Consider the following 25,759-nt stretch of genomic DNA (forward strand, 5'->3'; position numbering starts at 1 on the left):
GCACACTAATAGCATAATGACTTATCTTTGAAGGACAGAACAATACTGTAAAACTGTTTCTTTAAAATGAGAATAAAACCCTGAACAAATAATGAAAAGAGATTTGCTTCAAAGAAGGAAAATATGTTCACAGATTGAAAACTCAAGTGTTTATGATTGAATTTTAAAATAAATTTTTGTTTCATACAGTAGTTTAATGTCACAAAGACAGATATATTGACTAGGATTCTGTGCTTCATTCCGCTTACATTATTGTTCTGGTGCTTCCAAGGCACATTTATTTAAAATATTCTGCACACTAAAAGAGCAAAAAAAAAGAAGAGAAAATGTTGAAAGGACTCAAAACTTTTTCACATTTATGTGCAGTATTCTTCATTTAAAGGATTAATTTCTCTTCAAATTGGAACATTATCGAGTAGTTAACTTTTATAGGAAATATGTAGTGTAGCAGAGGTATTTGAATATATACATACATATATATATTAAAAGTGCATACCAGAATTTTTTTTTATGAAGTCATAAGAGGAAAGAAGCATAAAGAAGACATGTATTTGAAAAACTTATTTCAGAATTGAATATTACTTTCATTTTACTGGTATACAAACATCTGTACACAGGTATTTATATACAAAGAATCCCATACTACCCATAAAGACTTGTAATTTTAGAGTTCATCTTGTCTGTGTTCAGAAATCATCAATATAGGTCTCATACATTAATCAGATTACTGGGTATAAACAGCCATTTAAAAACTTGTTACTTTGTTAGGCAGTGAGTTTACACTTCTAAATAGCCGTTGAGAAATTCTTGCAGGAAACCACAAGTTTCAGTTGCCTTTCAATAAATATCCATTATTGTCAAGAGACATCAGTGAATTTTCTTCATTGCTAAAAAGCCTTAATGTTTTGTTTATAGCAAAGTGTGGAATACAGAGTGTGGCTTAACAGTTATGGCCTGGTATTTTGTTTAAGTGTTTTAACTAGAAAGAGAGGTCAGAAATTAATGGTTATTGCTGTGGTTTCAGAAGGTGATCCCCAGAATATATTTGTACTCTTCTCCTTTTCTTTCTTTATAGATCTGTTTCTGTAAGCATTTCCTAAACTACTTTTGTTTATGTAACTCGCTATCTGATGAGGTATCTTCCTTTTATATACTGCCTATATTACTCATTTAAATGACTTTCATGACTTTATCAATGATTACTATTTTATCAGCAAGGGTATGTTAATTATTCTGGCTATACCTAGCATCTTTTTGAACCTGTACAGTTCCTAATTAGCTTGTGAAACAACTCAAATTTTCAGACTAAGGAGCTGCTTTATGTTCATTCTTACTATTAACACAGGTCAAACTAAACAGCTTAGCTATATATCACTGTGTCTTATCAATGTTCTTATGCAAGCTAAGCTTCATTTGTGTGTTTGCTTATGCTGAGCTGTAATAGGTTAAATACTGTCAACTACTTGCTACCAAATGGTAACCAAAAGTCTTCTAGACCATATGAGAGCACACTTAACCATTACAGCAACAGTTCGAGGTGAACAGGCAGTAGTAGTTAGGAAGACCCTGGTCCATTCCACTCAGATGGGATTTATTTTTTTTATATATATATTATTTCCAGTATACCAGGGTAAGAAACAAAAATATTGTAGATAGGGGATGTACAGCTTGTTGTTCATAACCTTGGTGGGTAAGGTTTTAGATGCAAGACAGAGAGGATTTCCTGTAACTTGCCTCATGATTCCTCAGTTCTCCCCTTGTTTCTCTTCAGCCTCTCCTTTTATTGTGTTATTGCATTTAAGTTGTAGTAGTATTAACGTTCAGTTGATTATATTTAAATAATATGTTTATAGAAATGTCCAAATACTTGCTTCTGGTTTATTTATAGCTTCCTTCTTGAGAAATTCTGCTTCAGGAACATGTTATCTCAGTTTGGCATGATATTTGTATTACTTATCTTACATGTATTTGTTTATCTTAGTTAAGGCTGAGAGTTCAAAGTCAGACAGAGAATCTAGTATGTGACTAATTTGAACAAAATAAAGTCTACATAAATGAGAGAGTCATGAGTTTTTCCTTACATCAATTACAATTACTGCAGCACCTGTAGCTTCCAGCCCCAAAGTTTCTGCTACATGGAGATCTACATGAAGTTCAAGGCAGATGTTCTTTTCTAGTGATACGTTTTCTTCTTGTGTCTGGTAACAGCTTGGATATATTCTGCAGCCACTTTTTATGTGCAGATTTTCCCACTATCGTTCAAAAGACTGCTATCACCAAGCTCTGAACAGTTGTTCAGATACCATACTGGAACTTGATTACATGGTAGGCATTTTTCACCATTAAGAATTAATCTACAAAGATTTTCTTTCTTTTTTTTTTTTTTAAATCATTTTTAACATGCATCTTTTTGCATGAATATAACAGAATCATAGATGTACATAGGATATTGCCATGAGGTTCTAAGGTTGTATAGTGGGATTCACCAACTTGTCTTACAAGTATTATGTCAAAATTTAGTTATCACACATTACTGTATGTGAAAAAGCAGTTTCCCCTTAAGAGATAGTTGTGGGTTATTTTAATATGAGTAGATGGGATTCTAGGAAGTTCTTCTGGACACATGTGCTTCACTTTCATAAAGCATGTCAAAAAAAGCAGTACTAACCTAAACAAGTAAAAACTGTTTAATTCATACAGTCCCTCACATGTGTAATAGCTTAATTGCTTAAGGAAAGCTTTAGGTGTGAACAGCTTTATTAAAAGTGTTTAATAATTAAATTGAATTCTGTCATTCAAAATAAATTTTTCTAAGACTTCACATTGTTCTAATCCATATAGAATTGTTAATTTTATTAAAAAACAGCTGACAGAACACTAGGGTAATATACTGTAAATATGCCTAAATATTAAGTTTAAAAGGCCGTTGTTTTTTTGGTGCTAGTAGTAGTAATTTATGCCTCTGCAAATGGCTTTGCAATTTTTCCTACATACAGACTCACTGGATCTAGTGTTCCTGATCTTATTGTGAGCATGAGCAACCAGATGTGGCTTCATTTGCAATCTGATGACAGCATTGGCTCACCAGGATTCAAAGCTGTTTATCAAGGTACGAACTCAATTAACTGTTATAAACATATATTGTATTCATTACATCTCAACAAATGTATTTCAAATAGGCATTTAGCCCTTTCACAAATTTTGAGTTTTGGTAACGTCTCTATTGTTAATTAATGGTTAATTAAAAAGAAGCTGAAGTAAAAATGAAAGTTACTGTTCTAATGCGTTCTGCTTGAAGGTCAATACAAACTACAAATCTGTATCATATTTGAAAAATTGAAAATGTTACATTCTGCTAACCTTTGTAATTGCTTATATTGGATGTTATTTGAAAATTACAGTTAGTTTTCTCAAACTTTATTAGGGTAATTATAAAATATATTTTCATGCTTCTCCAAGAATCCAAGAATCCTTGGCAACATAAGCATCTTTAATTTGACTTGACTGTAAGCTTCAGCTTAATACTTTCTGAAGATGTTTCATTCTAGTAAAAAATGCCTGATACCTGTTATTTTTTATGTATGTATTGATATTTTCCATTTTAATAGGTTACATAGACCTGCAGCTAGAAAGAGCTCTTGCTTATTAATATATGCTTATTAACATACGGTATCACTAATGTTAATTAGTTCACCTTAAGGATAAAGAAAAGAACAGTACTATTGTCACAAATTTCTTATAGGCGCATACAGTGAAAATTATTTGATAGTAATTTGGGCAATATTGCTTTCACATAAAAGATGCTGCAAAACATTCAGCGACTGTTCAGTAACTGAAAGTAATTGAATTAGAAGAGTGGGAGTTCGCTCTAAATGTTTGCCATAAACTGAAGCATCCTATGTAGATATTTGATTTCACCTGTAGTTACCTTGCTGTTTCAACACCAAAACAGGCAAAATAGTGAAAAGTTATGCAGATGTTAGCTTCAAGTTTATTACCTATACATGTAGTGTACTAAAGACATTGACAGGCTTGCCTGCACAGGTTTTTATAATTCGTGTCTGTTGGCGTATTGTATGGTGAAAGAAACAAGAAGGGGAAATGCTTCCCAGTGGTCAGCCAGGAAATCCAGTTTTGATTCTCCACACCAGTAGCCTTCTACAGGTGGTTTCTCCATTGAAGGAGGTGGTGGTAATTAGGGTTATATTTTCACCATGATTTTTCCCTAGTACTGTATACTTTTCTTTGGGATTCACTCAAATTCACCATTGGTTATTCCCACTCATGGTATTGATTGGAGTGTGCAAATTAGGTCAAATTAGGTGTTCTACACTCATATGTTGTTAAGTTTCTGTGTACACATATTGTTTGATAATATTTACTGAGTAAATTACTGTTATCTACTTTTATGTACCATGTTTTGATTTTCTTTAATGTGAACTGAAATCTACAAAACAAGAAGTAAGGAGAGGGGGAGAAAGAAAATGTGATTATCATGAGGGTGGCAGTCGCTTCCCATGAGAATCCTCCATAGTAACACTACTGGGATTTGCAGGTCCATGTCCGTGAGAGTGTCAGAACAAGAAAAAGTACCATCACAGAGGCTTCTTAAACTAAAACAATTGTTTAAGTGAGATGTTATGGTGCTGTGAGTAAAAAGGAGATGCAGACCCATAGAATTACTATGGCTAAGACTTTAAGGTATCTTAAAGCAATGTACAACACAGTCAGCCTGTACAGCTCAAGTATGTTGTAAGGCCCGAGGGCAATGACATATTCATCTAAATTAATCCCACTCCTTCTCACACCTTCTTTCAAGGTTCCATCTTTTTTACTTGTATCATTTCTAGGGACCGTGTTTATTAAGGTAATAATCCATTTGTGAATTACATAAAGTAGAAATAGTGAATATATAGCTGAAGTTAAGTGTCTGACATAGCATTTTGTCCGCAATCCACAATTACGAAATTTATGTCTTCGTATGTCTATGGAAAAGTTAAAAAAATTAAATCTCTGTGCTAATTTATTTTTCTACTATAATTTTTCTTTCTAAAGACATCTGTTTTCATTTCTGTATTTGTCTAACTTACTTCTTACTTCTTTGGACTTCCTGAAAACACCTGAAGTAGACATTGAAATTAGCGTTAGTAGTGGCATCTCGTGTAGGAAGTATATTGTTATCATTTGATGGTTGGGTTCTGGCTTGCAGTTTGGTTTTACAGCCAACTGTGAGTCAGTCTGTGGTTTTGTAATGTTGGAAATTAATTTCAGAATTGTGAAATGCTTACAATCTCAGAAGTGTTAGTGAATGTCTTAATTTGAAGGTGAGCTATAACTTTTGTCTCTGTTTCATCTCTATGTTCTTGTTAATTTTATTAGAAATTTTTCATCTTTTTTACTGTTGACAAAACTTTTATCTATTTGCTCTCTCAGCATATCTCCTGCTTTAGGCCAAGTGTAAAATCTTAAAGCTCTATCCTGTCACAAGATAGCTTAATGGTTCTGCTTCCCCTTTGTCTAACAGTCAAAGAACCTGTCAGAAACTAGAATCTTATTTTAATGATGATTAAAGTTCATGGATTGCAACATGTGACCTCAAAAGAAGACACTGTCTTTGTGATTGCAGTTAGCTAAAAAGAAAGTGAACTGCAGGCTTTGATGGCTTACACATGGTCCATGGAAACAAAGTAAAGAACATTTTTATTTGAATCTTTTTTACCAAAAAGTCTGAGTTTTGCTCAGAATTGGAAAATGACTCTTCACCCTCTTGGGCAGTATTTTACAATTGACAGACTGAATCTTGACATTGTATCTGTTACAGTAGAAGCAACTTTTATATTAATATTTTCAAACTGATTTCAGTTTACAGAAAATTGTTCCTTTAGCTGAGTTTTGTCCCACTTTAATTATGAAATAGCAAAGCATTTTGATAATACGATTCTCTGGTCCTATTTTAATATGTCCACCTAAAAATGCCATGAAATGATGCCTGCAAATGAACTGATACTCATCACAGATTTTGTATGAGAGTAGTAAATTTAATCCTGTTCACAGTTTGCCTTCGGGATTAAGGGTGGAACCGTTTTTTCCATATTCTTATGCCTCTTCTTTGGCTAACCTTCAGAAACATCCTAATGTCAGAAATATGTAGTGCTATCTATAGTCTTATTACTAAAATGTCTTAATTTTGAATCAAGTTGATACTTTTCTTAAAAAGCTATTCCTTAGGCTGTATCTAAAAGTCCTTCGTTTTCTGCTATAGATCCCCAGACATCTTACCAGAATAGTTTAATACATTTCTGGACATATTCTCTGAAAGCAGCTACAGTTTTTGTAAAAAGGCCAGAAATTTAAATTGTTCTGTCCTTGAAGAAATTGTTATATTGTAATACTACACTTACGTACATGAAAGGATCTATGCTGAAATCCTCTTTGCATCATAATCTATAACCATTTTCCGTACTGAAGCCAGCATGACCAAGTGTCACGCCACATATCATCGTTAAGTAAAGAGAAGGAAAGCAAAATATGCTATATACATGGTTAATGTTGCTAAACTGGATGATGTCTTCTGCTAAAAACACAGAGAAATTGGTGACACTACATATTTCATAGCTGAGATTTTATGATAAAAAAGCTCTTAACATTTCTCAGTGAATACTTGTGTATGTAACCACTTGGGTAGAGAGGACTGTGTTAAACATAAAATTTTCAACCAAAACAAATAAGAAGGAAATTTATTCAGAGTGAAAAAATAGCAAATTTAGGCTGTCATTAAGGCAGTTTTCAGAATTTCAGCAACAGAGATGTTTAGAAAGTAAAGGAATTAAAAAGCTAGCCTGTAACTTCTAGTTATGTCCCTAATATTTTTTCTTTTACTTGGGTATTTAGTAAGGTTATCAAAGATTTCAGTGTATTTATTGATAAAAAGGACATTTCTGAAATCCTCGTATGTCATTTCTTGGCTGTATGGTAATTTTGTTGAAGGTTGTTGCCAGTCTCCCTTGTTGAAGTCACTTTAGTCTGATAAGTGTTAAATATACTTTAGAGCAGAACCTGGTATTTTCTGAGCACTCTGATTAAATTGGTATAGGTTCACTCGAAGTACTTACTTTAAATGAGTAAACTACTTATCAAAAAACTTTTTTTTTTTTTTAAAGGTCTTAACTTCCATTCCTGCCATGCAATTACTTTAAAAACTGACTGATTTTTATATATATATATATTGCTGTATGTATAAAGAACAACATGACCCATATACGTAAATATAACATGCTTAAAGTGTAATCCTAAGGATGAAAACAATACTAATATCAGCATACCACTATTTTGAGGTCATAGGTTAATCTTGTAACAGAAAAATTATTTTTCTACCAACGATATGCTAAGAGTATATTTTTATAAGGCAACTTTTCTTGCAGTTTGTTGCTGGTCATGGATTGAAGCAGGGAATTTTTTTTTTTTAGATATAGTAGGTAAAGATTTTTTCATTAAAGTTATTTTTTAATTACACAATTTTTTATTATTAGTTTTCCTCTTGGGCTGCATTTCTGCATTTTGTTTGTGTTTTGATGACAAGTGAAGACCACTCATGGCCCAGATTGCCCAGCAACTTGTGATCCTATGTATTTAGGCAGCTTTGAGTCAAGAGAAGGATTTGGTTTATGCCATATCTTAATATAGGTCCAAGCATATATTTATCAGTTACATGGATGAGATGGACATAGCCATTGCTGTGCATATGCAGATCAGGATAATGTAGTATGGAATATGACATAATGCTTTGTAACAATAGCAAACAGCGAGGTCAGGTCAAGAACTTGGGGCTGGACACCTTCCTGATGGAGCCTGGAGTCGCAGCTAAAAAGAGAAATGATAAGGTGAATGTTGTTTCTGAGTTTGCCTTATTTCACTTAGGTCATGAATGTACTGCATCTTCAAATGGGTGTATTGCACCTACAAATAGGTGCTTTATGGCTGTGAAGGTCCAAAGAGGATTGTACAGCCATCTGATCGTTAAGCTGCTTCCATGCTTGTGTTCCCATCAGCTGTACCACACTGACATAGAAGCAGATGATTGTCAGCTTTAACTTTTGGGTGTGAATGTTTTAGAATTTTATTAAAGCTTGAGATTTTTCTCCATTCAAGCCTGTAAACCTGTCAGTCTGATAAAAATATTTTACTCTTTTGACTTCTAGACTTCTTGATGACCAGTATAACTTCTGTTTCGTAACCTGTTTTGAACTTACCTTTATATTCCTGCCTTTTCATGGTTATATAAACTAATGAAGTTATTTCACTAGCCTGTCCTTTAATTCATAACTGTCTTATAAAAGAAATCTGGTGACTCAGTGATATAATCCTGAGCATTTTATGTAATTTGAAGTTATTAGGAATTCTTGGAGACATCAGGAAGTGTATCAGCCCCTTCAAGCATCTGAAAATGTCAAGTTTACAACCTTAATCTGTATTGATCCTCAACTGAACACCAAAGTTTTAAGCTCTTCATTATGTGATGTTTCAAAGAAGATACTTCTTTCCTCCTGGGGCTAGTAGAAAAATATTTTCAAAACATTTCAGTTGCTCAGAGAAATGTTGGTTGTCTTTTTGCATACAGCTATAGTACTTGGTAAAACTTGAATTGGTGTAGATTTTGCAAATATACAACTTGCTTATAAATGTCATTGCACTACCAATATTGATATAATATTTTGTTACTGCTTGGAGTCTTCCTAAAACCTGTGCTGAAAGAAATTAATGGAATTATGCTTTTTTAGGACTCTCACTATTAGACGTGCATTCAGAGAAATCATTATGTACAGTGTAATGCTTGGAAAGAGCACAACTCATGATTAATGCAAGAAAAACTGTGAGCTTCCTATTTTACTCTAAGCTTTTATCTCCCTTTCATCTATTGCATGTATATTAAGTTTTCTTTTTAAATTTTGTTCCTATGTATTGTAATTCAGACATTCTTCAAGTGTGTGCTTATGGAGGACAGGCAATAAATGCATTTCATATTCTACGTGAATATTTTCATATGGTAAAGCTGTTTGGTTCTGTCGAGAGAGTTGCACCATAATGCTGCATGAATGAATCTGTAGTGCCATACAATGCAGGTTAGTTCTGTAGATGGGCAAATGTCAGTCAATTTACAGCACAACATATTATCCATCCTTTTCAGATAAGGAAACTTTATTATATTGTTATCTGCCCTTTTCAGAGTATATTGTTCAGGTATGCCTACAGCAGCTCATCATCCTTGAGTTTTCTTTCAAAGAATAAGTAGTATCATCAGTAGGTGACTAATAGAGTGAAAAGAGGCATGCTAAGTTACTGATAATTGCAGCAACAAAGTACTTTTTAATAGTGGAGAATATCTTTGCCTTAGTTTTGTATAACAGTTGGAGTGGCAGACAGAGCCCACTTTCCATCTGGAAAATAGGAATGGACTTGAGGAACACAACATCATAATGATGTGCTTTAGTTGGCTGAGTGTATTGTATATTTATATATTAGCAGGCTGTAGTGGGTAAGATCAAATTTCCATCTGTGCCACTATTGTTTATTAAGTGACGCAAACAACAAGGGCTTAAGTGAAGAGTACGATGAGGAGTAAGCATGCAATGCGCATAACTTCTGCCTCCTAAACTAGCAAAATAAGAAAGCTAGAAAGTTCAGATTGAGTACAGATTTGTTAAGTGCCTTTTATGCCTTCTAATTTTTATATTAATTGCATATCTCTGTTTCTTATGTTCAGTTTTTGTAAGAGTTAGTTTCCATCTTCAACCAGGTTTTGATATCATTATGTTCAATTATGCTCCACAAATATACGATTAATGTCTGTTACTCATCTCAATAAGTATAAAGATTAACATATAGCTATGCAATTTTAGTATTTAAGGAGTGTATTAGCCTCATTCTCTGTAAACTTTAATGTAATGTGTTCATTTATGCTAATGAAGGAGATCCTTAATATGCTGGCAAAGCACGTGTATGTTAAAAATACTCTGGTTTGCAGACCAGATACGTATGTACATTTTCTGATTTAATTTAGGAATATGTTTATAAATATGCTCCATTATTTAAACTTCAGAATTTAAAAAGTGAAAAATAAATCTAAGCACTCCCAGTGTTTAAAACTTGGTTAGGTACGGCACATATTCTTTCCTAGTTATATGACATGACTGAGGTACCCTCTCCCTTCCCCTCCACATTGCAACTGTGCCTGCCTGATTAAGCATAGGTGCATTCTTATCATTTCAGCAATTGACTTAAAACATCTTAAATTGAAGCTCTTTTTTTTTTGCCTCTTTGTGTAAGACTGTTATACATTGAAACAGTAACATGTTGTCTCTGAATAAAAGAGAATTGTTAAAGAATCATAGAATAGTTAGGGTTGGAAGCGACCTTAAGATCATCAAGTTCCAGCCCCCTGCCATGGGCAGGAACACCTCACACTAAACCATGTCACCCAAGGCTCAGTCCAACCTGGCCTTGAACACCGCCAGGAATGGAGCATTCGTAACTTCCTTCAGCAGCCCATTCCAGTGCCTCACCACCCTCAAAGTAAAGAACTTCCTCCTTATATCCAATCTAAACTTCCCCTGTTTAAGTTTGAACCCATTACCCTTGTCCTATCACTAGTCCCTCCCCAGCATCCTTAGAGGCCCCCTTCAAATACTGGAAGGCTGCTCTGAGGTCTCCACGCAGCCTTCTCTTCTCCAGGCTGAACAGCCCCAGCTTTCCCAGCCTGTCTTCATATGGGAGGTGCTCCACTCCCCTGATCATCCTCATGGCCCTCCTCTGCACTTGTTCCAACAGTTCCATGTCCTTTTTATGTTGAGGACACCAGAACTGCACACAATACTCCAAGTGAGGTCTCAGGAGAGCAGAGTAGAGGGGCAGGATCACCTCCTTCGACCTGCTGGTCACACTTCTTTTGATGCAGCCCAGGATACGGTTGGCTTTCTGGGCTGCGAGCGCACACTGCTGGCTCAAGTTACGTTTCTCATCGACCAACACCCCCAAGTCCTTCTCTGCAGGGCTGCTCTGAATCTCTTCTTTGCCCAACCTGTGGCTGTGCCTGGGATTGTTCTGACCTGGGTGTAGGACCTTGCACTTGGCATGGTTAAACTTCATGAGGTTGGCATCAGCCCACCTCACAAGCATGTCAAGGCCCTTCTAGATGGCATTCCTTCCGTCCAGCATATCAACCGAACCACACTGCTTGGTGTCATCGGCAAACTTGCTGAGGGCGCACTCAATCCCACTGTCCATGTCACTGACAAAGATGTTGAACAAGACCGGTCCTTACTGATCCCTGAGGGACACCACTCCCTGAGGGACACCACAGGGAGTCACCTGTTATTATGTTATTATTATAATTATTATGTTTTAGCTCAGCCAGTCAAGATCATTATTCTAGTCAAACTTCTTTGGGAAGTAGTTTCACATCATAATTAAGCACATTTCATGTAGAAAAAAGCTCATCCATTTTTATTTTATTATAGGAAAGTAAAATGCTATTCATCTTTCCATCCAGGTTAATTATTCAGTATGCTTGACTGTAACATAAATGTTACTTCCAGATCCTAATTAAACTTTAATTAAAGGTTTACCGTGGCCATATTTTTAAAAAGCATTAGTAACATTTGATGATATTTCTTAAATACTAAATAGCAACAAATTTTTAAGAAAAAACCTGGCATTTTCTAGTAAGATTCTAACAAGATATATGTGAGAATTAAGTATAAACAGTAGCTGATTTGGAGGGGGTATATGTTTTTTACTTCTGACAGCTGTTTCTTTGTACTTTGATCCTTCCACTGGAAAATAAATGAAAACCAAACCAACAACAACAAGAACAAGAAAGCCAACCAATCAAACAACCCCATCAGCCCCCAAAATAAAGAAAAACAACAAACAAACCTCACAAAACAACAAAAGAAAAAGGAAACTGAATAGAATTGAATCTGTGTTTTTGAAACATGAATCCCAGCCTTTGGTTCTTAGCAGGTGCAGCTCAGTTGAAAATTTGATAGAACAACTCGATAATTTTAAGTAAATGGAAACTTGCAATAGCTTTTTACCAGTTAAAGCTTTCTCCCTTTGCTGTCTTTTAGTATGTATTTTTAATACAGAAAATGCCACAGTGTATGCACCATGAACTGAGCTCTCAGAGCAAGTGATAAACGACTGGGAGTAGGAATTCCCTTTATTTTTGCTTTATTGTTGAAAACGTCTATGTCCTGGGTTCAGCTGCAGCAGTCAGTTTTTCTCCTTCTTAGTAGCTGGTGCAGCGCTGTGGTTTTGACTTTCGGCCTGGGAATAATACTGATAAAGCCAATGTTTTCAGTTGCTGGTCAGAATGTTTACCCTGACCAAGGACTTTGTGAGCCTCATGCTCTGCCAGGGAGGAGGGGAAGCCGGGAGGAAGCAGGGACAGGACACCTGACCCAAACTAGCCAAAGAGGTATTCCATACCACAGCACGTCATGCCGGGGGATGTAACTGGGAGTTACCCGGAAGGGCACGTCCTCTTTTCTGTCGGGCTCATTTCCGGCGGGCGGTATCGTATTCCCTTCCCTTGTTATTTCTCTTATCATTATTATTATTGGCGGTAGCAGTAGTGATTTGTGTTATACCTGAGTTACTGGACTGTTCTTATCTCAACCCGTGGGAGTTACATTCTTTCGATTCTCCTCCCCATCCCTCGGAGTAGAAACTGCGTGGTTCTAATTTACGGCCTGGGCTTGAACCACAACAGTTCTTTTTGGCGCCCAACGTGGGGCCCGAAGGGTTGAGATAATGACAGATCTGACCGGAGTGTGTCTAATCGTATTTGTGATAAGCGTTCAGTGTTTTGGATTAATAGTCACTCGTCACAATGCTGATTTATTGGCTGTCAAAGTTGTTGGTTTTGACCTCAGAGTTTCAATATGCCGTAGCTTACTTATTGCTGGTATTTGCTGTGTTAGTGTTTTTCAAGTGTGGGGCTTGGGCTAAGGTTATTGTCTCATTGTATTTTATGGTAATGACTTGTAATACAATAGAAAAATTGATCATGAAACTGATCTGGCTTATTTTCCTAGTGTGGTCACCACCTTTATACTTTGGGAAGTATATAATACAAGTGCTTAGCAATTGCACATCTTTTTTCTCCTTCCTGGGTGGTCAACCTATGAAGGAGGCATTCTTTTACCCTCCCAGTGCCCCTCCCAGACCGTTTACAGCATCGTTTGAGAGTTTTGAAGTTTTTGAGTGGCCTTTTAATATTGTTGAGACCTGTTTGCTGATTGTGATGGGGGTCACCATGTTGGCACGCATACAGAGTGTGTTTTGTCCACAACCATTACGTCTGATCTCAAGAGTTAAGCAGAGTCGGGTTTGGGTCTTGTCTGGGGTTAGACGACAAAATAGGGGGACCGAGAGATTTTCCCCGAGGCTGGACAGCCATGAGTGACAGGGCGTGTGGGATAGTATGGGCAAGTATCTAGGTCAGTGTGCCCCTCCAGTGTTTTGGAATTTCACCACCGAACAAGTGCAAAATCCAGAAGAATTAGTAAAACACTTAAATGAGGTGTGCTGTCATCCTGGTCATACCAGAGAGGGACAAATCATGTCAACGTGCTGGGGCTTGGCCTATGCTTACCGGGCCTTGTTCAACACTATCCAGCACCTTCAAAAGGAAAAAAATGTCTCTGGATCTGGGGGCGAAGCAACAGACAGCGCAGCTACTCCACCTCCGAGCACAGCAGCTACACCACCCCCAGCGACAAGTACAGCCACTACTCAAACTTTGACTGTAACAGACAGCGAAGCTACCCCAGCTCCAAGCACAGCAGCTACACCACCCCCAGCAACAAGTACTGTTGCTACTCAAACCACAGTGATAATGACTGCAGCTAAACCAGAAGACCAATTCGTATCAATATCGATTGCCCCTGTATGCAAGAGAAAAAGCAAAAAAGAGGCAAGAAGGGTGAAGCAAGATGAAGAAGCAATGTATTCACCACCCGGGCCACCATCTGATCAGGAGTCGTCATCCCATGATGAAGAAGAAGAAGAGGTGACTTCTCGACCTCGGACCTCAACTGAGCTACGGAATATGCGAAAAGATGTTACCCATCAACCAGGGGAGCACATCATCACCTGGTTGCTCCGATGCTGGGACAATGGGGCCGATGGTCACGAGTTAGGAGGTATGGAAGCCAAGCAGCTGGGATCACTTGCTTGAGAAGGGGGAATTGACAAAGCAATTGCAAGAGAGGAAAGGCCCCTCAGCCTTTGGAGGCGGCTCTTGGCAGCTGTGAAAGAAAGGTTTCCATACAAGGACGATGTTATGAGTCGTTCGGCCAAGTGGACTACTTTAGACAAAGGCATCCAGTCTCTGAGGGAATCAGCCATCGTAGAGGTGATCTATCACATCAAACCGAATAACGGAGATATACCCATAGACCCAGATGAAGTCGAATGTACACGACCCATGTGGCGAAAACTTACACGTAATGCACCCTCATCATATGCCCATTCATTGGTAACAGTAACCTGGAATGATGTAATACCACTAACAGTGGATGAAATGATTCATAAACTCTGAGAGTTCAAAGACAATCTCACCCCTTCCATCATCTCAGCTGTGGAAAAACTGTCCCAGGATGTCAAACAATTGAGGGACGATCTATCTGATTTATCCAGCTCCTCACGTGTACCAACACACGTCTCAGCTGTTAACTAAAGACATCCTATTGTTCGAGAGAGAAGATATAGAAGGCATACACCACGGGCCACCCTATGGTTTTGCCTGCGGGATCATGGAGAAGACATGATGAAGTGGGATGGAAAACCTACTTCAGCTTCGGAGGAATGGGTGCATGAATTGAAAATAGGAACAAGGGTCAAGACTAATCATCCCATGAGAGCTGCGGCTTCAGTCTCTGGTGAGGTGATTCCCAGATGGAGCGGAAGAGCTGATTTTACTCCAGCTCCTGTGATAACGAAGAATAATCCCTTTCAACATGACTTAGGTGTCCAACGTTGTGATGACTGTTAGAGGGGCCTTGCCTCCAGCCAGGTGGAGATAGGGGACAGTCGGATTTACTGGACTGTGTGGGTCAGATGGCCTGGCACATCAGTCCCACAGAAGTACAAAGCTCTAGTAGATACCGGTGCACAGTGTACCCTGATGCCGTCAAGCTGTCAAGGGGTGGAACCCATCTATATTTCTGGAATGACAGGAGGATCCCAAGAGTTGACTGTACTGGATGCTGAGATCAGCCTGACTGGGGGGAAATGGCAAAAGCACCCCATTGTGACTGGTCCAGAGGCTCCATGCATCCTCGGCATAGATTACCTCAGGAGAGGGTACTTCAAAGACCCAAAAGGGTACAAATGGGCTTTTGATATTGCTGCTTTGGAGACTGAGGAAATTGATCAGCTGTCCACCTTGCCTGGTCTCTCAGAGGATCCTTCTGTTGTGGGGTTGCTGAAGGTCAAAGAACAACAAGTGCCAATCGTGACCAGAACAGTGCACCGGCGGCAGTATCGCACCAACTGAGACTCCCTGATTCCCATCCATAAGCTGATTCGTAGACTGGAGAGTCAGGGAGCGATCAGCAGGACCCGCTCACCCTTTAATAGCCCCATATGGCCAGTGCGAAAGTCTAATGGAGAGTGGAGACTAGCAGTAGACTATCGTGGCCTGAATGAAGTCACACCACCATTGAGTGCTGCCGTACCGGACATGCTAGAACTTCAGTATGAACTGGAGTCAAAGGCAGCCAAGTGGTATGCCACGACTGATATTGCCAATGCATTCTTCTCAATTCCTTTGGCAGCAGAATGCAGGCCACAGTTTGCTTTTACTTGGAGGGGCGTCCAGTACACTTGGAACCGACTGCCCCAGGGGTGGAAACACAGCCCTACCATCTGCCATGGACTGATCCAGAATGCACTGGAACAGAGGCAATCTCCAGAACAGCTGCAATACATTGATGACATTATTGTGCGGGGTGATACAGCAGAAAAAGTCTTTGAGAAAGGGAGGAAAATAATCAAAATCCTGCTGAAAGCTGGTTTTGCCGTAAAACGGAGTAAGGTTAAGGGACCTGCACAGGAGATTCAATTTTTGGGAATAAAATGGCAAGATGGACTTCGCCAGATCCCTACAGATGTGATCAACAAAATAACAGCAATGTCTCCACCAACTAATAAGAAAGAAACACAAGCTTTCTTGGGTGCTGTGGGGTTCTGGAGAATGCACATCCCAAATTACAGTTCGATTGTAAGCCCTCTCTATCATGTGACCCGGAAGAAGAATGATTTTAAATGGGACCCTGAGCAACAGCAAGCCTTTGAGCAAATTAAACGTGAGATAGTTCATGCAGTAGCCCTTGGACCAGTCCGGACTGGGCCAGATGTAAAAAATGTACTGTACACCGCAGCTGGGGAGAATGGTCCTACCTGGAGCCTCTGGCAGAAAGCTCCAGGGGAGACTCGAGGTCGACCCCTCGGCTTTTGGAGTCGGGGATACAAAGGATCTGAGGCCAGCTATACCCCAACTGAGAAAGAGATACTGGCAGCCTATGAAGGGGTTCGAGCTGCTTCAGAGGTGATTGGCACTGAAGCACAGCTCCTCCTGGCACCCAGGTTGCCCGTTCTGGGCTGGATGTTCAAAGGCAGGGTCTCCTCTACACATCATGCAACCGATGCGACATGGAGTAAATGGGCTGCACTAATTACACAACGAGCTCGAATAGGAAATCCCAGTCGTCCAGGCATTCTAGAAGTCATCACAGACTGGCCAGAGGGCAAAGATTTTGGAATGTCACCAGAGGAGGAGGTGATGCGTGCTGAAGAGGCCCCACCATATAATAAACTATCAGAAAGTGAAAAGCAGCATGCCTTGTTTACTGATGGGTCCTGCCGTATTGTGGGAAAGCATCGGAGATGGAAGGCAGCCGTATGGAGTCCTCAATGACAAGTTGCAGAAACTGCTGAAGGAGAGGGTGAATCGAGTCAGTTTGCCGAGGTGAAAGCTATCCAGCTGGCCCTGGACATTGCTGAACGAGAAAAGTGGCCAGTACTTTATCTCTATACTGACTCATGGATGGTGGCAAATGCCCTGTGGGGGTGGTTGCAGCAATGGAAGCAGAGCAACTGGCAACGCAGAGGTAAACCCATCTGGGCTGCTGCACTGTGGCAAGATATCACTGCCCGGGTGCAGAACCTGGTGGTGAAGGTACGCCATGTAGATGCCCATGTACCCAAGAGTCGGGCCACTGAGGAACACCAGAACAACCAACAAGTAGATAAAGCTGCTAAGATTGAAGTGGCTCAGATGGACTTAGATTGGCAACATAAGGGTGAATTGTTTTTGGCCCAATGGGCCCATGACACTTCAGGTCATCAGGGCAGAGATGCAACGTATAGATGGGCCCGTGATCGAGGGGTGGACTTAACAATGGACACTATTGCCCAGGTTATTCATGAGTGTGAAACATGTGCTGCAATTAAACAAGCCAAACGGTTAAAGCCTCTTTGGTATGGAGGACGATGGCTGAAGTATAAATATGGGGAGGCCTGGCAGATTGATTATATCACACTCCCACCAACCCACCAAGGCAAGCGCCATGTGCTTACCATGGTGGAAGCAACCACTGGCTGGCTGGAAACATACGCTGTGCCCCATGCCACTGCCCGGAACACTATCCTGGGCTTTGAGAACCAGATTTTGTGGTGACATGGCACCCCAGAAAGAATTGAATCAGACAATGGGACTCATTTCCGGAACAACCTTATAGACACTTGAGCCAAAGAGCATGGCATTGAGTGAATATATCGCATCCCCTACCATGCACCAGCCTCTGGGAAAATCGAACAGTACAATGGGCTGTTAAAAACTACACTGAGAGCAATGGGTGGGGGAACTTTCAAGCATTGGGATACACACTTACCAAAGGCCACCTGGTTGGTCAGCATCAGAGGATCTGCCAACAGGGCTGGCCCAGCCCAGTCAGAACTTTTACATATTGCAGAGGGGGACAAAGTTCCTGTGGTGCACATGAAGAATTTGCTGGGGAAGACAGTCTGGATTATTCCTGCTTCAGGTAAAGGCAAACCCACTCGTGGGATTGCTTTTGCTCAGGGACCTGGATATACTTGGTGGGTAATGCGGGAAGATGGGGAAGTCCGATGTGTACCTCAAGGGGATTTGATTTTAGGGGAAAACAGCCAATGAACTCAATTGTATGCTGTTGCCTGCTATAGCCCATCAACTAGAAGTCTGCAGGGCACCAGCGACTGGCCCTGACTTCCCTCCGACCATCATCCCAACAGAGAATGAACTTTGATAGAACTGGACAAGTTCTACAGTAAAGGAACGATCAGCATCAGCAGGCAGTGATCCAACACTGCACACAGCCTCTCCTGCCCTGAAAGACTGTTACAAGAGATGGAGCCCAACATCCTGGACCGAATGGACTCAGCAGCTTTATAGGAATTGGTCTGTGCACTAAGATAGCAGTGCACTGAGATGAGAGTGAGGGTATATGGAAGATGTGGGATCTGAGCATGACGTGAATGGTATGGAATAAGGGGTGGATACTGTCCTGGGTTCAGCAGCAGCAGTCAGTTTTTCTCCTTCTTAGTAGCTGGTGCAAGTGCTGTGGTTTTGACTTTTGGCCTGGGAATAATACTGATAAAGCCGATGTTTCCAGTTGCTGGTCAGAATGTTTACCCTGACCAAGGACTTTGTGAGCCTCATGCTCTGCCAGGGAGGAGGAGAAGCCAGGAGGAAGCAGGGACAGGACACCTGACCCAAACTAGCCAAAGAGGTATTCCATACCACAGCACGTCATGCCGGGGGATGTAACTGGGAGTTACCCGGAAGGGCACGTCCTCTTTTCTGTCGGGCTCATTTCCGGCGGACAGTATCGTATTCCCTTCCCTTGTTATTTCTCTTATCATTGTTATTATTGGCGGTAGCAGTAGTGATTTGTGTTATACCTTAGTTACTGGACTGTTCTTATCTCAACCCGTGGGAGTTACATTCTTTTGATTCTCCTCCCCATCCCTCGGGGGGGGGGGGGGGGAGTAGAAACTGCATGGTTCTAATTTACGGCCTGGGCTTGAACCACAGCAGTCAATTATGTCTGTAGGGAGATGCTCAGGAAAGTTAAAATTAACAAAGTATACCTAATTTAAAATACAAATTTAAGCCACAGATTTATGCGAGTGATCTACCTTAAATCCCTGTGAAAGGGCTCTATTTCTGTGACTTTATGACCCTTCATAGCTGGCACTTTATCTTCAAAGAATTTAAATCTTCTCTGGAGGAGTAAGTTATGGTAATCTGAGGACAATTGTGCACCTTAATGAGTACTTCTGCGTGTCCTTTAGCATGGCTTCATTTATGAGCTTAGAGGTTGTGACTTCAGCTGATGAGCCTTCCTAAATGCCACATGTGGAAAACTTTTAATTGAAATCTTGCCAAATTTTAGAATAAGGCACATGGAACACAATGAATAAGCTCTTCATAAATAAAGAAAAATTGTAACATTAAAAAAAAAACGCAAGCATTTATACTTCCTTTGAACTTCTGAGTATCATAATGTGAGGCCATAATGAAAGCATCTTATTTGGTTATTGCAGCTGATGAAAGAGTTCTGGAAAATATTATACCTTTCTAGTTAATTATCAGCAAATGAAGACAAAGTGGATAGTTTAACAATGTCTTGTAGTTAGATCATTTAATAAAATTAATATAAATACAAAGATTCATGTATATACATATATGTACATACACATAGATTTTCATATAAAGGTTTATTCATAGTCACCATCTACTAACAGACGTAAAATCCATCCAGATTTTAGTCCAAATTCAAATTTTTAGATAAGATGTTTTTCCTTCACTTTTCCATAAAAATATGCCAGGTCCTCTGAAGACTTTGTCTTCAATGTTTAAAGATTGGTTTTAACATTTAACATTTAGAAGTTTGATAAATAATTTGTAAAGAAAACTAAAAATACAATATTGTGGGTAGACATCACTTAAAAAAATTTTTTTTACATTCACTGTTGTGTAGAATGATTTGTAATTTTGGTGTGTTGATCATTTGTAAACAGATCAATACTTGCAATAACAATAGTGCTGTGAGAGAATTAATAGACAGAATTATTAAACAGATTCTCTATTTATTGTATTGTCTTAGCAATTAATCTAATAATTAGTATTATTTGTATTTTAACACAGATATCTTCTGGCATGAGTTACAATTCATATTTCGATATTTATTTAGTTTTGCATCTTTAAGTAATTTCTTTACCTGTAATAATGTAATATTTTTGGTTTGTGTTTTTCAGCTTTCTGTTTGATGACAAAAATACCCTGTGTATGACTTAACGTAGTAAATCTTTTTACTACAGCTCCAAGTCTTGCCCCCAAACCCGAAGCTCTCCCATCTTTTTATATTCAATTTAATATATTTAATCCCTAACAATAACATTTGCAATTTTCCATCTTACAAACAGAACATGCATGCTTTTATCGTTAGAAATATATTTTATGTTATAAGATAATGCAATGCAATCAAACATGACAATATCAGATAAAGTAAAATGGTGGGTTGTTGAGTAGCCATCTGACAAAAAAGTGAGGAAAAGAAAAATTTAAAAATTGTCTCTGACTCATAATTTTGTGAGAAATAATCTAGGAAACTGTAATGATACCTTATTTGTTAAATATTTGTTGTACATCACTAAATAGTATTTATTTAAAAAAAAAAAAAATAAAAGTAATTTGTGGGAATGAGGAGAACACACCTTCACTGAGCATCCCTTCCCAAGATGAACTTCTATAATGCTGTCTAAGTAGGACCTCACCTTAGAGAGAATTAGAGTGGACAGAGCTAAAAGAGCCCTATGGCACAGCAGTGGTTAGGGAGTGCTTAGAGAAAAAGGGAACTGACTATTTTATTTTATTTTGCTTTTTTTTTTTTTTTTGGAAGACCCAGAAGAGACAACGTGGAGTTTGATGCAACCCAGAAACTACTTTGAGACTGAATTTGTATTGCTAAATAAAATGTGGCCGGGAACTGTGTTCTTGTTCTGAGAATGCATCCACATATTACGGCCTTAAGGAGAGACCTTCTTTCCCCAGAGACAAATTTTGTGTGTATCAATGCATTTACATGTGTATGTCTTGGGTCAGGGCAAGAGGGTTGTTTTTTCAGTGTGCTACTGATGTGGATGCTGCATTGCAGGCGATTTTGTTTTCATAGCAAAAAACTAAGAGTTTATACTGAATACCTTGGGATGTGCTGAGGTATGCCTGAAGATGTAAAGCCTGTGTATTATAGGCCAGTGCTGGATGACTTAATAGAATAGAGTGATGAAATCTCGACGCAGTCTTGTCTATCCAGTCTATTGGGAAGGATCCTAGGTGCTTGCTGTCTCCTGAATCATGACTGTGCAGTGTCTCAAAGAGAGCTGTTAGGCATCACCAGAAAGTATGGTAAAGCTTATGCAGTATGGGGTGTTGGAGATCCAGTGCTCAAGTTCACCCTTGTCTCTGTTTTCTTTTTGATAGATCTTTAGGCAAAGTGGCTGTCCAAAGTGCAGCCATGGAGGAGAGCAGTCACGTAGCAAGGTCAGAGTGGAAAGAGAGAGAACTGTGCATGAGCTCTTTTTTCTTCATGCATTTCCAGTAAGAGCTCTGTTCTTTTTTTTAAAAGCCTTTTTTTTTCTTTTAGTGTTTCTCGGTGAAAACACACAATATGTTTTTAGCTATTGTTTATTCAATGATAAGTCTACATGCGTGGTGTTATATCAGTACTCTGATTAATACTTGTTTAGTTTCCTAAGTTTTTGAAAGTATTAATTTGTATAACTTTATCACAAAATTATCTTTCTTTTCCTGGTTATGGATATCTGCGTGTTTGTTGTGGGTTAAACACAGTAGAAGCAAGGAGGGAAAGAGATTCTTCACATTTCCTTTGAGCGGCCGGACCTCATAGTACGGTCTTTCCATAGCTGAGGTGCAAACCCATAGGGTCAAGGGGAAGGGGAAATAGAGACTCTCTTGGAATTGCCAGAGCTGGCAGGTCAGTCTATACACAGTTGGTGTCCCGGTCCTTTATCACCAGGCTGCTGGTGTATGACATCAGTGTGCTCCATACAAACCTTTATCTGCGCTGGATGTCATCTAGATCCTTGAAGGCCTGATTATTATCCAGGTCACTGTAGACCTCCTCCACCATTGCTAGTTCCCAGTACAGTGTGCAAGCTTATTTTGCAAAACTGGTATTTCATAAATGCTATACTGGAATGTAATGCAGCTCACTCCATGATACTTTGTATATGGTAGATTCATTTTAGCTGTTATTGAGATTAAAAAAAAAGATCTGGAATTTCTTGTTCATGTGCATTTTTCAATCTTTTAAAGTTAAACTGGATTCTTATTATCATCTCAAAATCAATTAGAGCTTTTCTGATTTTGGTGAGCCTATTAATATGCTTTTTAAAGAATAGTTTCACTATTAACAGGTAGAAGATGTAGTCAGGTTTGGGCCATTAAAGAGTTTCTGCATAATTTGTGCCTTCATTATAGCATTTATTGAATTTCTTATTGTTACTTGGTTGATTACAAATGGAAATAATTCCTGTCACAGAATTTCAAATGGACTATTAAATTTGAATCCCGAGTACTAGTAAAAACACAATACTAATTGTTGTTACAAAAAGAAGATCTATGGGAAATATTAAACAACAGCTGAAGATTTTTATTCAGACACACAGATACCTATTAGTAAGATCCTCTGTAAAGAATTGATTTATTTCACTAAAGTTTTACTTCAGAAGTTTTTCAGTACTTTATTCTTTCCAAGTCCTCTCACCAGCTGCGTGATTTAGGCATTCAGCTCATAAACAGATTAATTTCACACTTTGACTGAAATTGATTTGACATGCAAACACCTCCACCTGTTACAAAGTCGGCATATCCTCCAGAGTAGCCTTTTTACACTGCTCTCGTGTTCTATTAGAAATTGAGATTAAAGCAGATTATTATTATTCAAGATTTAATAATGATTTATCTTTACATTGCTGTGAAATTTGAGAAAAACAATAGTATGTAAGCAGAGACATTGTCCAAAATGTTTCTACACTTTTTTAACTTTATTTTTGTATATGTACACAAATATATACACAAATATATATACAGATCTATTTTGTGTATATATATATAAAAATAAGGTCCATTCAGACTTTTTAAGTATGTGAATTGCTGAATTAAGTTGACAAAAAACTATAATGATATCTAATTTAGTATTGCGTGTGCTTGCATGCTCTGTTTTGCATTTAAACATTTCTGAGTGCACAGTAATACTTTAATCATGAAGAATTAATGCCATGTACTAGAAAACATATCTTCTAAAATGTGCAGTCTTGATGTTTTCTGATTATAGCTTATAGAACATTGTACAGTGAAGATTTCTAAAGGCAAGGAGTTATGAATTTAATTATTTAAATGAGGTATTAATGAGGTTAATGAGGTATTTTTGCATATGAATCCATATAGTATGTGCTGACAGTAGATAAAAAACATCATATTAATGCAATAAATACCAGAGTATATTTTGAGAAAGGAATGAAATTTGGAATACAAATGACCTTAATTGTTCACAGATTTGATCTGTAGTATGATATTGCAGATTTAAAAAAACAAAAGGGGGTTTAGTTACAGACCTATCTTCTGTTCCCCTGTACCTTCCCCTCTCCTCTGACCCTCACAGGCCAGCATAGCAGTGGCCAGTCCCTTCTTGAGTAGGAAGTTATGCATCCTTCATAGAAAGATTTTTAAAAGAGCAGTTCCTTTACAATTTACTTGTAGCTTGTAATGTTTTCAGAGGATCTTTATGTTTCCTTTCAGTGTCCAAAGAATGACTTTGCACTTAGGGATCTTTTAGAAAGCAGACTACTATTTACTTCAAAACAAAATCATTGCAGTTAGAACACACAATAAAGAAATTAATGTTTTGCAGCTATTTTAGCAGTATTACTTCTAACATAGAACATAAAGGAAGTACATGACTCCTTGTAAACACAGATGTAAACTATTTCCAGTCTATGTCCCTAGGTATGCCTGTTGATGTGTTTTTCCTCTCTTTTTAAACTAAAACAGAGTTAGGGTAAGTTCTCTTAGGTAGTGAGTATATTTGGGCTTGTTTGGATGACTGGGAGTAGTATTAGCACGTGTGTGCTTGCATAGCCTTCGTCACAGAAAAAAGAGTTTAAGTACTTTTGCAGGGGTGGGGGGAAGATATAAACCTCTTTGGATTTTTCCTATTGCCTGCAGTTCTTAACACATATTTACTAAATTTCAGTCTGTCTTAGTATATACTAAGAACTATTATTAAGCAATAGAGCTGCTTCAAATAGTATGTACTATTTTTTGCCTAATGATAGTTCTTTATTCACATTTATGCTTTGAAATACTATCATCTAATTTTGATCCATTTAATATGTGCTAAATTGATTTTCTGTGATGCCAATTCTTAATTAGCAGGTTGTGTTGCTGATTTAAATGGTTGAAAGAAATGCAAATATATTGCGTCAAACAAGTTTATAATTGAAAAGTCATATTGTTTGTATGACATGACCAGTTTTCAAATGAAATCATGTTAACTGCTGTAATTGCATTTTCATCTTTCAACCCTTTAGAAAGACTCCTGTGCTGACTGTTCCATTACTTTGTTTAGGATCAGGGATGGCTTTTCAATCCTATAATTAGAGAGGTTAATTTTCTTGCACTTTTAAAATATTGGTATCACACTGATTCTTTTCTAGACAACTGCCATGTCTTCCATGTCAGGGCTTAAGATAATTTTAGGTAAAGATCTCCAAGAATACTGTGTTGTAAAGGAAGATAACACACATCATTTTCCCAGTGTGAGGGGACAAATTATATACACATGCATTTGTATAATTCCTTTGTTTTTTTCCAGTTTTTAAGATAAATATTACATGTGACTTTGTCCAGTCAGCTAGGACCTCCATAAGTTCTTGAAGATAATTGCTAATAGTTCATAGACTACTTCATTTTAAATAGTTCAATGTGAATTTAGTTAGTCCATATTCCCTTGAATATGTCTATATTTTCTAAACAGTCTCTTCCTATCCTGCCCTTTACTTAATTTTATTTAAACTTGTTATCTAACTATGATTTTCTTTTTCTTTATTTTCTTTTTCCCCCTGGAAAGGTGAAAGTGTTCTTCATTCTCCTTTCCTGCTAGCTATTTTTCTTTCTTTTACATTTAATAACTTTCTACAAGCCTCTTTATTGCCTTTGCCTCATTCTATGGTTCATCTTTTCACAAGATTCATCCTTATCTTATTCTAATCTTTTCTGAGGCAACTAAACTTGCTTATTACTCTATTTCCTATTTTCCACCTTAACATGCTAACTTGAATTCCACAGGATATCTTTGGGCTAACATTTGTCCAAGGCTCTACTCAGCCTTTTTTATAGACAGACTCTACTCTTCCTGTTAGTAAACAATAATGAAATCTGAATTTTTAATGATACAGTATTCTTTACCATAAAATATTAGAATTAAAATCTACAGTGAGACCAGAAGCTCATAGCATATTGATAATAGGCAATAATTAAAGTTTAAACAAAAAAATGGTGAAATATACAGTGATAAATTAAAAGACAGAGATAATCCCAGGGTACTTCCCCTGCTTTCAGTGATGC

General features: G+C 38.1%; 1 protein-coding gene across 1 annotated transcript in view; it reads left to right on the forward strand.

Annotated features, from left to right (window-relative positions):
• CSMD1 (CUB and Sushi multiple domains 1) overlaps window positions 1–25,759 on the forward strand; it is a gene marked incomplete at both ends in the record, with an annotated part of 1,184,444 nt that overhangs the window by 857,853 nt on the left and 300,832 nt on the right. The window contains one exon of the mRNA XM_080616376.1: window positions 2,997–3,109. Coding sequence (XP_080472502.1) covers window positions 2,997–3,109 — 113 coding nt within the window. The remainder of the gene's footprint in view (window positions 1–2,996; window positions 3,110–25,759) is intronic.

The sequence above is a fragment of the Psittacula echo genome (assembly GCF_963264785.1).
Source record: "Psittacula echo genome assembly, chromosome: 4".
Taxonomy (NCBI): Eukaryota; Metazoa; Chordata; class Aves; order Psittaciformes; family Psittacidae; genus Psittacula; species Psittacula echo.